The sequence below is a fragment of the Herpailurus yagouaroundi genome, unplaced genomic scaffold (assembly GCF_014898765.1).
Source record: "Herpailurus yagouaroundi ecotype Mexico unplaced genomic scaffold, PumYag 246, whole genome shotgun sequence".
Lineage (NCBI taxonomy): Eukaryota > Metazoa > Chordata > Mammalia > Carnivora > Felidae > Herpailurus > Herpailurus yagouaroundi.
Window position 1 is genome coordinate 895,562 of NW_024412463.1, and position 10,949 is coordinate 906,510.

The 10,949-nt window shown below is 49.5% G+C and overlaps 1 protein-coding gene across 2 annotated transcripts in view; it reads right to left on the reverse strand.

The window, feature by feature from the left end:
- Positions 1-565: 565 nt before the first annotated feature.
- The window catches only part of B4GALT5 (beta-1,4-galactosyltransferase 5), a 73,610-nt gene continuing 63,226 nt past the window's right edge, over positions 566-10,949 (reverse strand). For both annotated transcript variants that reach the window (XM_040460015.1, XM_040460016.1), the window contains 7 exons: positions 7,824-7,937; positions 7,080-7,204; positions 5,975-6,091; positions 5,196-5,383; positions 4,360-4,482; positions 2,058-2,159; positions 566-1,105 (listed from right to left, as the gene is read on the reverse strand). In XM_040460015.1, the coding sequence (XP_040315949.1) occupies positions 958-1,105; positions 2,058-2,159; positions 4,360-4,482; positions 5,196-5,383; positions 5,975-6,091; positions 7,080-7,204; positions 7,824-7,937 (917 nt within the window). In that variant the 3' untranslated portion in view covers positions 566-957. The remainder of the gene's footprint in view (positions 1,106-2,057; positions 2,160-4,359; positions 4,483-5,195; positions 5,384-5,974; positions 6,092-7,079; positions 7,205-7,823; positions 7,938-10,949) is intronic.

Consider the following 10,949-nt stretch of genomic DNA (forward strand, 5'->3'; position numbering starts at 1 on the left):
CTTGAGTCCAGAAATCCAGGGGCGTGTGCACAGGGAGGCCCCCGAGGGCTCCTGTCTAGCAGGTGGCCGGATGAGGGCGTGCGTGCCCAACTCGGGAGAGCGCGTCCACGGCAAAAGTCAAGAGCAAAGACTTTCGGAAGAGGAGGATGGGAAGGGGCAGGAGTTAGCTACCAGTGACAGACTGGACCGGCTCGTTCTGTAGGTGACATGCCCTGCATCCTCTCCCTTCCAAAGTGACAGCAATTTGGGAGGGGACATTCTTCCACTTCCCCTGCGTTTTTAACGGAGTTCCTGCATTTGCCAACCAAATAAGTGAGCTAATGTAGAAATCCTCGGTTCGAATTGGAGCCAGCTATAAAATTAAATTTAAAAAAGGCATTTTACATGGCTTATTTACAATTATACTTCTTCAAGAAGTGATTGTTATATGTCTGTTTATCTTCCCCAATCCCTCCCCCCCACCCTCAATCCCCACCCAAAGCAGGTAATTTATTTATCTATTTTTTTCCTTTAAAAAAATGAAACCGAAGAGAACACCAGAGATGGAGAAGAATGGTGGGTGGAGTTTCATTTGCGCTGCCCTGGGGTGGGGCTGCCTCTTTGCTCCAAAGGCCATTCGTAGGAACGGGCTCGGCGGTGGGACCGTGGTGGATCTCGGTTCCGGGTGTAGAGATCCTGGCTGAGACTGGACGCTGGGGCAGGAGACCGGGGGAGTAGAGCAGCAGGACAGACGTCGTCTTGTGAAAATAGAAAGCCAGTCCTCATGAAGGGAGTTCCCAAGCCACAGTGAAGGCGTTTTGTGCGTGGACACTGTTCACATTTTTTTTTCCCCCTCGAACCCTGTGATCCTTCATCAGACACTGTATTTCTACTCTCTTCCTGTGTGGAGCCCCCAGACATCACACCAGGCTGCCTTCTGGGTGGCGGCGGGTAAAGCACATACATCCTCTCCTCCTCTCAGTACTCGCTCACCTGAGCCAGCTCGGGTGTCAAGTTGACAGTAATGTTTTTATACAAGGCGTCGTATGTGATGTTTGCAAAGTAGTTCAAGTTGTTGAGGCCGTCCAGCCCTTGCCGTTCTTTGGACTTCCTCAGCAGAGCATACCTGTTGAAGCAGAGAACAGAGGGGTGGCTCCGAGTGAGGGGCTCACGTCCTCCCGGCAGGGGATGGGGCGGGGCAGACACGGGAGGGGACACAACTCAGGGCAGCAACGCTGCGTCCCCTGGCGGGTGACTGGCCCACCCGTGCAGCCGCTCCAGGCCAGATGTTATTATGGGAAACACCTCCTACTTCACGCCAGGTGCTTTCCTTATGACCTCATTTCAGTTAACGTACCTGCCCCGTAGCAAATGAAGAAGCCAGGGCTCATGATGTTAAATGACTTGCCGAAGGTAAGGGCAGGGGGCAGGGGAGTGGCAGGTAAGATACTAAAAATCCATCAGATGAGAAGGTCAGGGTCGGCATTCGGTGCCTTCCTACTCCCATGACAACAGAATGCATGCGATCAGAACTGATGGTCTGGAGAACAGGCCTCCTCCCAGTTAACGAGACAAAAAGCTACTCCTGGAAAGGCAGAGATGTGCCTCCATCTATATGCCCCAATCGGTCCAGTATGGAAGCTCCTTGTCAGAAGCAAAGGTGATAACAAAGCAAGTACAAACGGAATTTCAGGGGCCACGCTTCCGGAACCGGAGCTCGCAGGAAGGGCGCCAGTCTGCTTTGTGGTGTGGGTGTAGGTTACACAGAGACCTTTAACGGGAGTGGATTTTTCTCCAACTCCCTGAAGACTACAGAAGAGACCATGAAGCTTAAGCTGCCAAGTGACCGATTTCCTTAAAAGATCTACGATCAAGTTTTGCACCGATAATCTGATTTCACACAAGCGCCTGCCTCACGGGTAAATGAACATCTCTCCAGGAACTATTCAACAGCCACCCAGAACCGGACCTTAGAGAGGAGGTGGGGAGGAAGACAAGGGGTTGCCACATGCTCTGGGACATCTGCAAATGCAAAGTACAGAGGGTATTTGTGAGAAGGATAAACACATTGCACCAACCTTCCAAGAAACTGGACTTCTCCTCGATGGTGATGAGGAATAGATTTGTATTTCCCGGTGTCGCCTTCTGGCCGGCTCACGGAGTAGCCTGCGTTCTGTACTCTGTCCGAGACAAAGAGAATGGGCCTTTAGACCAAATGATCTAGCAGTGCAGGTGTCCACATCTATGCCGAGGCTGAGAAACTCCAAGGTGAACAACAGAACTTCTGCACCTAAATATTCAATTGCCTACCCTCTGGGCAAGCGCGTGGTTGCAGACAAGAGGTCTACAATACAAAAAAAGTTTTGAGAAAGAAAAGAAACTTAAAATTCTCGAGAGTGAGGTGTGCCGCCAGGTCCCCAGGGACAGGTACATCGGTGAGTGTCCCCCAGGGGGTGAGTGCACACGCCCTCTCGGCCGGCTTGTTCGGATCCTATCAAAAATATTTTTCTCGCTGGTGGACAAAACACTTTTCCTTTCCACCACCTGCTATAACGCAAGTCAGGAAAGTCAGAGTTGCACTGTGCTTTCCTGGTTGTGAACTTACTCACTCTGCCCAACTCTCCCGTCACCACGGAGGTGAACTCATTTGTAGGACATGCTCTGATTTAGATGTAAAACTTCACAACACTATGGGGACAGCAGCATTTAAGGAGGTATTCGGTTATTTATCCTTAGTATGAAAAAGATAGGATTTTGAAGCTGGGTTTACTGGAAACTTGATGGGACTGTATGAAACTGTGAACACACAGAGGCAGGCTTTGGAGAGCTGCGTAAAATTTACGGTTGTCTTCCTATGTCAACACTGCGGGAGAATATTATTTCAACATCCTCCTCTTGACTCCAAATTACACTCTCCTTTTGATACAGGAAAGTGTGTTCTTGCTCTGAGTTGATAAACACATATAGGATGCCTACTGTGCGCCTGGAATTGGGCAGCACACTGGGGGGAACCAGCCCCAGATCCTGCACCCAAGGGGGTTCCTGCTGACCTGGTGACAGTGCCAGCGGAGAATTTCGACAGATGTCTTGAACTGGAGTTTGACCGGACTCAAGGACCAGTCAACCAGTAGGTTTGTGGCAAAGCCGTTCATCCTCACCGGGTTCCTAAGAAACCCAAATTAATTAAAAGGATGAGATGCCATTTTTATCTCTCAGACTGAGAAAGAATTGTCTGGAGCTCCCCTATCCGGTATAGCAGCCCCGGGCCACACGCGGCTGCTGAAGGGCCAAAATGTGGCAAAATGTAAAAGGTTGTTTACAGCCAATGTTGGCCGTGATGGAACGGTGATGCACCATGGCTTGGACTCTTTCTGCAATCTCTTCTGGAAGAAAATCCTGGCGATTACTATCCAAATTCAAAAGAGCAACTTACTTGACTCTGCCGTCCCACAAGAAGGAATTTAAGCTACAGAAGTATCTGCACACGTGAACAAGGATATTCAAAACTGCGAACAACAATGTTCATCGACAGGAGAGGATTAAAATAAATTCTCGTGTATCCACGTAAAGGAATACCATGCCGTTGTTAAAACTAAGGAAGTGGCTCTCTCTGTATTAACGTGGTTGGAGAAGGGATGGGCCCGGGTTATTTACGTAGGAACAGAAAAAAGTGGGGGAAGAAACAGCCCGTTCGAAATCGCTACTTCCTAGGAATGAAATAGGATAGCCGTGGGGGATTAAGAATTACGCTCTGGTTTACGCACCTCTGTATTATGTGAATTTTTACCGGCAAGTATTACTCTGTAATTAAAAAGCAACACGTAGCTTTCTTTTTTAAAGCCAATTTAGAAAGTAAACAGACACAAGGTAGAAATTCTTTTGCTTATTTGTTCCTTATTAGGTTACTATTCACTTACTCTGTAAAAAGACTAGTTGACGCTACTCAACCCAACGTTGTACAACGCAAGCCTTATCTGATGGTACGGATAAATGCGCGTACACATCACTAATATGTGACCTCTGGTTTGGGGAGGTTTCAGTGAAAAATGTGCTAGGAGTGTAAAATAAATACCAGATTTCAAAGATAGAAGGGGGAAAAAAGATGAATGTGAAGGATCTTGTCAACATTTTATACTGATTATACGTTGGAAGGATATTATTTCTGACATGTTACGATAAATACACTGTTAACATGTTTTATTAATAAAATACAGTGAAATTAATTTCCCGTCTTTTTCTTTTTTAACCTTTTTAAACGTGGCTGCTAGAACACTTCACATGACCTCCGTGGCTTGCACCCTATCCCTCCTGCGTGGCGCTTGTCTGGGGGAGCCTAAGGCAGTGTTTCTAGAAGGCACCGGAAACTGGAAAAGGGGGTACCTGTTCCATAAGTCATCATCTTCTCCGCCCCAACCCCAGAAAGCGTTTGGGAAGCCATTGATCTTCCGGAACTGTTCCACCGTTAAGCCGCTCACTCCACCAAAGAACTCGGTGTAAGGAAGCCTGGAAGGAGACGTACAGCTTCAGTCATCTGTGCGTCCAAGGGTGGTTTGTCCCCAGGACAGGCCGCCATCTCACCGGAGAACCGCACAACGTGAAACAGCGCTCTCCGCACTGCTGTCCTGACCCATCTGCTACCGTTTCCTTGTGCTGAGGCACGTCGCCCTCCGTAGCTAACTGCATCCTTCTCTAATTGTCTTTTTCATAACAGCTTTATTGACACATAATTGACGTTCCATATAATTCACGCATTTAAAGTACACAACTTCGTCGTTTTTGGGATATTCACGGAGTCGTGCCACCACGACCCCAATCCACTCTAACACCTTTCATCACCCCAAAAAAGAAGCCTTGTACCCATCAGTGGCCACTGTCCGTTCCCCCTCCTCCCCTCAACCCTAACCATCACTGTCCTTTCTGTGTCTGCGGCTTTGCCGAATTCTGGGCAAGTCGTGGAAATACGATCAGGCCAACACGTGGCCTCTGGTAAGTAGCTCCTGCCTCGCACCAATGCTTTCAGGGTTCACCCACCGGCCAGCGTGTCAGGACTCCCTTCCTGTTTGCTGCCTAACAGCGTACCGTGCTGTGGCTGTGCTCCATTTTGTTCATCCCTTCGCCAGCCGATGCGCGCTGGGTGGAGCTAACTGGCTTTGGCCACCTTTGCATCTCTCAGCATCCTTTCAGATTTGACCTCTTCCCGGGGACGTGATACTCACAGGTACATATACTTGTCCAGCTTGGTTGCGAAGTGTCTCGGCATCTGCCCGCATCCATAGTAGTTCCGATCGCTTTCTGGTATGTGATCCACATCATGAAAAATAAGACAGTCCCAGTCCAGATCCTTCATTGCCTCTTGAAAACCGACGTTGAAAAGCATGGCTCGATTAAAAGGCTGGGTGCCGACCTAAAAGAAGCAGAACTTTATTTTTCTTTTGCTCCCGGAGCAAACTCTTTGCTGTCCCAGCCCTGCCTAAAGGAGCGCTGACTGAACCCGACGGGGAGGGACCCCTGGGGGCCGGGCCAGCACGCTCATCACTGCCTCACAAGCCTCTTGACATCTCGCCCCGATCTCCTTAGAAATAAGAGGGGTGGTGACTCTCTCCCAAGACTGTCCTAAAGGCAGACACTCGACCCATAACAGCATTGGGAAGCCCCATAAAGGGAGGAAAAGAACAATACAGCCACTTCTACTCACGGCTCCTCATCCTCATCTTAAGGGGAGTTTCCTGGGTCTGGAGACTGAAGACACCACCCAAGGCAACTCTGACTCAACCCCCACACAAGGAGCCTTTGTCGAAGGGCACACGCAGGTCCACCCTGGACTCGGGTCTGCCCGTCTCGAGTAACCCCTCAAACCCAAACTGCTCTCTCTGCCCTCCCTTTCACCTCTGGGTGGCTCGATCATCAGATTTCTGTTTCCCTGGCTCTGCACTCCAAAGGTGGATCTGAACTGCTGCCTCGGAACAGAGAGAATAGGGAAGGAAGGGCCACTCGCCTGTTCAACCACATAAAACGCAAACCACAGACGCTGGCGCTGCAGCATGGGAATCAGGTGTCTGAGCAGGACTGGGAGGTGCTCGTGGCGGTTCCGGAAAGGGATGAGGATCGCCACCTGGAGAGGGTCACACGAGAGAAGCCGCCCCGTGAGTCCCCCCGACTTCTGCTCTGTGGCACGAGGCTGCTGCAGAATCGGGGGACCGGCTCTTGGGCTATTCTGGAAGGCTGCCTTGTCCGCAGCCTCTGCTGAAGGAGCGGCTATGTTGGCAGGTGGACCCTCGGAAGTGAGGGGACTCTGTCCTCACACACACCATGCTGTGTACATAGTGCACCTGCTGAGTGAGTTCTTTCTAGGCCACAACCCAGAGGAAGACGTTCATCCTCCACCAAGACCTGTCCCACAAACACGTCCATGGATACAGAGGCATACAACTAAAACACGCTCCACAAAACAGTACTTCCCCTTAGAGCGTGCAGCGCACGCTGAGATAGATAGATATACATCTATCTCATCTCTTAGTGCTGGTCATACGCCCAGTGATGGGCTGGAAATGCCCATCTATTCCAGATCTGCCTTGTTCCTTGCAGGACCGGCACAGAAACAGCACTTGAATAAATACTTGTTGAGACACTGGACTTAGGCCGGTGTCATGAGCCAGATCCACACACGGATGCCTCCTAACTACAGTCATGCAGAGAAACAACCAGAAATTCTCAGTGTCAGGCTGGAGAACTCCGCTCTTGGTCGCACTAAGCTCAGAGTAACGATGCCGAATGAGGCACACGCAGCCCCGGATTGGTGAAGACGGCTTTTGCTAGCATGGCGCAACAGACCTACCAACCCTCCTCCTTGCTTAGCCAAGACGCCTATAAAGAAGACCAAAGGGTCCCGCTCAGCCATGCGGACGACACACACTTCCGGGGCTGCAGCCTGTCCTTAGGGAAACCCACGCCTCCGAAGCGTTTCCATGAACTGCAGATACTTTGCATCGGGCAGTAGGGTGCAAAGCACAGATTATCACGGTCCGTGAATCCCACGGCGACCTGGGATGATGGCAAGTCCAGGTGGGCCTCCTAGCATCTGGTCTGACTTCACAGCCTACCTTCCATCGAGGCATGCAATCCGAAGGCTTCCAGTGACCTCCGAGCTTGATGGCTGGGTCTTTGGAGAAGATTTCATGGATGTCGTCCATTGCGATTTCACTCATGTTTATGTCTATTGGGCCCTCTGAACAGAGAAAGGGGTGGGGGGGAAGAAAAAGAATTAAGAGGCCAGAAAATGACAGAAGTCTCCCCCCATGTCCAGGGTTTCACTCTCTAGGGAGGTTCAATGCTTTTTCAGCTGACTGCCGTCTTTCACAGTGCCGGGAGGCCCTTCCTCTGCTTTGCAACCCCCTGTATTTCACTTCATCACTATTACTGGGCAAAGCAGTAAGTCAAGAAGTTAAGACTTTAGAGCTTTGGCTCTGCCAATGGAGTGGAAAGAAATTGAGACTGAGTGAATGGCAGCTGAACGTCTCAAAGAGGAAGGAGGAAAGTGGCTGTGCTTGAAGCCTCTCTGAGGGCTCCCGAGGCGAGCACCCACGCACGGCCCCACCACCGATCGGTGATCCCAAGTGATCATGCCCGAACTCAAAACATTCATCTTCTGCTCAGGTCATGATCTTTCGGTTCGTGAGTTCAAGCCCCACATCGTCCGATCCTCTGCAGCCCCCTCTCTCTGCCCCTCCCCCACTTGCACTCTCTCAAAAATAAAACATTAGGGGGAAAAAAAAAAAACCTCTCATTCTTATTTTAATCAGATAAAAAGACCCGTCAGTCTGCAAAGCCAGGGTGGCTCTACTCACTCATGGAAGGGAGCCTCTCAGGGCAGGTGTGGTTTGCAAAGTAGGTGAAGTCTTCGGGAAGAAACGTTGTGGTTTGTAGGAAGGTTTCGCTGTGGTTCAAGTCAAGAGGATAATCTAGAGAGGTAAGAAAAAAAGGCACATGTCCTCAATTCTGCAATTCTCAGAGGCCTACCAGAGAAGTATTTTTCTTAAGACAGCATTTTTTTGTTTTGCAGAATTGGGACTCTGGGCTAGCTGTTTACCGCAGCTAAAAATGCGAACACGTCAATAAACAGGTTAACAGACGATCTTCTGCCAACCGGTGTTTCTATTCTTATTGTTACTACAGTTTTATGTGCACCTCAGTGTCCAAAGAATTCTAGAACATAATTTAAAAAAAAAAAAAAAAGAAAGAAATGAAACAGTGTCCCCCTCCCATGTCTTATTCTCTACAGGAACTATTTTCACTTCTTTCAGACAACTACTGTGGTATTCACTTCCACTGACAGCTGTTCCAGGAGCTTCTGTTTTAGGTCTGTGGGTTTTGCTCTCTTCCCTCCCTGCCCCCACGACACACACACTCTTTCACCCTCCCATCCCCCAACATATATGATCACTGTGGTTCACAAAATCCTTAGTATTTACACGGAAGGATTTATTCCTCAGATACTATTTGTAGCTGAGAAATGTGGAAGGTTAGGATTCCTTTTCTTTTCCTGCATAATTTTTTCCTGGAGTGACTGTTTCTGTTTGCTTAGTTGTTGTTTTTTTTTTTTTTTTTTAAGTTTATTTTATTTCAAGAGAGGGACAGAGAGAGCAAGTGAGTGGGGGAGGGGCAGAAAGACAGAGAGAGAGAGAGAGAGAGAGAGAGAGAGAGAATCCCAAGCAGGCTCTGCACTGTCAGCACAGAGCTGGACTTGGGGCTCGAACTTACAAAGGCACTGTCAGCACGGAGGCCAGTGTGGGGCTCGAACTCATGAACCGTGAGATCATGACCTGAGCCAGAGTCGGACACCCAACCAACCGAGCCGCCAGGTGCCCGTTTGCTTAGTTTCATGTGATGTCACGACTAAGCCGACACTGTGCCCTTTGCCACCACATTCCTGCTTAAGACATTCACAAGCCTCACGTCCTCCCTCAACTCTGTCATCCCAAAGAGGTCCCACGCCTTCCGGCCAGTCTGGACTGGCTCCCGCTGTGCCCGCTGTGCAGATGCCGCCTGGGGTCTCCCCTCCCCTCTCAGCAGGTGTGAAACCTCACTTTTCCTCGGCTCGATTTCTCCCTCTTTCTCGCTGGAACACATCTCCCTCTGGCTTCCTAAGCAGGGGAATGGAAGTACATCTGTTTCTCGTCTCTCTCCCTTGATCCATAGGCGGGCCGGGCTTACAGAATTCCGGGCTGGACACAATACTCCCGGAGAACCGGGCAGGTGCTCGACTCCACGCCCCCTGCTGAACCTGGAGCCATTCCAATTCGGGGTCCTTTCCCAGAGTGTGATGAACTTCCTCTGGGGTCAGGAAATGTTACATTTCTATTTTGGGGTCTATTCTCACCCGCTGTGTTGACCATTTGGTGGACCTTTACCGTGTAGAAATTCATGTCCTCCTGTTCTAGAATTTGGGGGCAGGAAGACTAGTATTTTTTTTTTTTTTAACATTTATTTATTTTTGAGACAGAGAGAGACAGAGCATGAACAGGGGAGGGGCAGAGAGAGGGAGAGACACAGAATCGGAAGCAGGCTCCAGGCTCCAAGCCGTCAACCCAGAGCCCGACGCGGGGCTCGAACTCAAGGACCACGAGGTCGTGACCTGAGCTGAAGTCAGATGCTTAACAGACTGAGCCACCCAGACGTGCCCCGCACGCCCCACCCCGGCCTTTTAATGTTTATTTATTTACTTAGAGAGCATGTGTGAGTGGGGGAGGGACAGAGAGAAGGAGAGAGAGAATTCTAAGCAGGCTCTGCCCTGTCAGATCAGAGCCTGATGCAGGGCTTGAACCCATGACCTGTGACATCAAGACCTGAGCTGAAATCAGGAGTTGGACACTTAACCGACTGAGCCCCCCGGGTGTCCCTCTCAACTCTTCTAACTCACCATCTTGCCACTTTTCTGCTCTGCCTTCTAAAAGGTTTCCTCGTTTTACCCAACCTTTCTTTTTAATTATCATTCCTGCTATTTTTTATTTTAACAAGTCCTTTTTACTTCTGAATGTCCATTTCTTACAATATACTTCTTTTCATGTTTGCAATCCCTTTCCCCACACCCTGGAGAACATATGTGATAGGTGTTCTGAGTTTTCTTCTCCCAGCATGGCCTGTTTTCTCCTGATTTGCTGCTGCTTGTCCGTTTTGATTCCTAACACAGTCTTCCTTGGTTATCCGCTAGTATTTCAGAGGGCACTAACCAGCTACCTGGCAGGGCCTGGACTGAGCTTCTGCGTTGCAGAATGTTCTGGCAAGAAGTCTGGTTTGGAAGCCCCCAGTGTCAGTTCCTTAGGGGCTTTCTTCTTGGTCCAATCAGATTCCCCAGAGAACTCTATTCTTTTATAAAGATTTTTTCTTAAAGCAACCTCTATATCCAACATGGGGCTCGAACTCACAACCCTGAGATCAAGCGTTGCACGCACTTACCAACTGAGCCAGCCAGGTGTCCCTAGAGGACTCTGCTAACCTCCTGGCAGAATGGTGCAGTCCCTGCCACAGGCACACTGGGACTGAGGAGGAGAATAGGGCACCTAAGCCAAGCCAGGTGCCCTCAAGTTGGGGGTCCTCTGTCTTACCACCTCTGAGGGTTATCAAGTCTCTAGTTCTTTGCCAGGATAGGGGAGAATCTGGGTTTCTGACTGCTTTTTAAATAGCTTTCAATCTATCTTTAACTAGGCTGCCACTTTTAGTCTTATCTGCAAAAGTACTTAATATTGCTAATTCCTGAGCTTCTGGGGGATTCTGGGGTCGTTATCGGCTTTCCCTGCAGCCGCATTATCAGTTTTCTTGGGTCTTTTGAGCCCTTTATCACTGGTCTGTCTGCTTTCCAACTTCCAAAATTTTTTGCTGTGGTCTCCCTTCTTGTTCTCCTCATTCTTCAGGGTTTATGCCATTCAACACACACACACACACACACACACACACACACACACACACACACACAC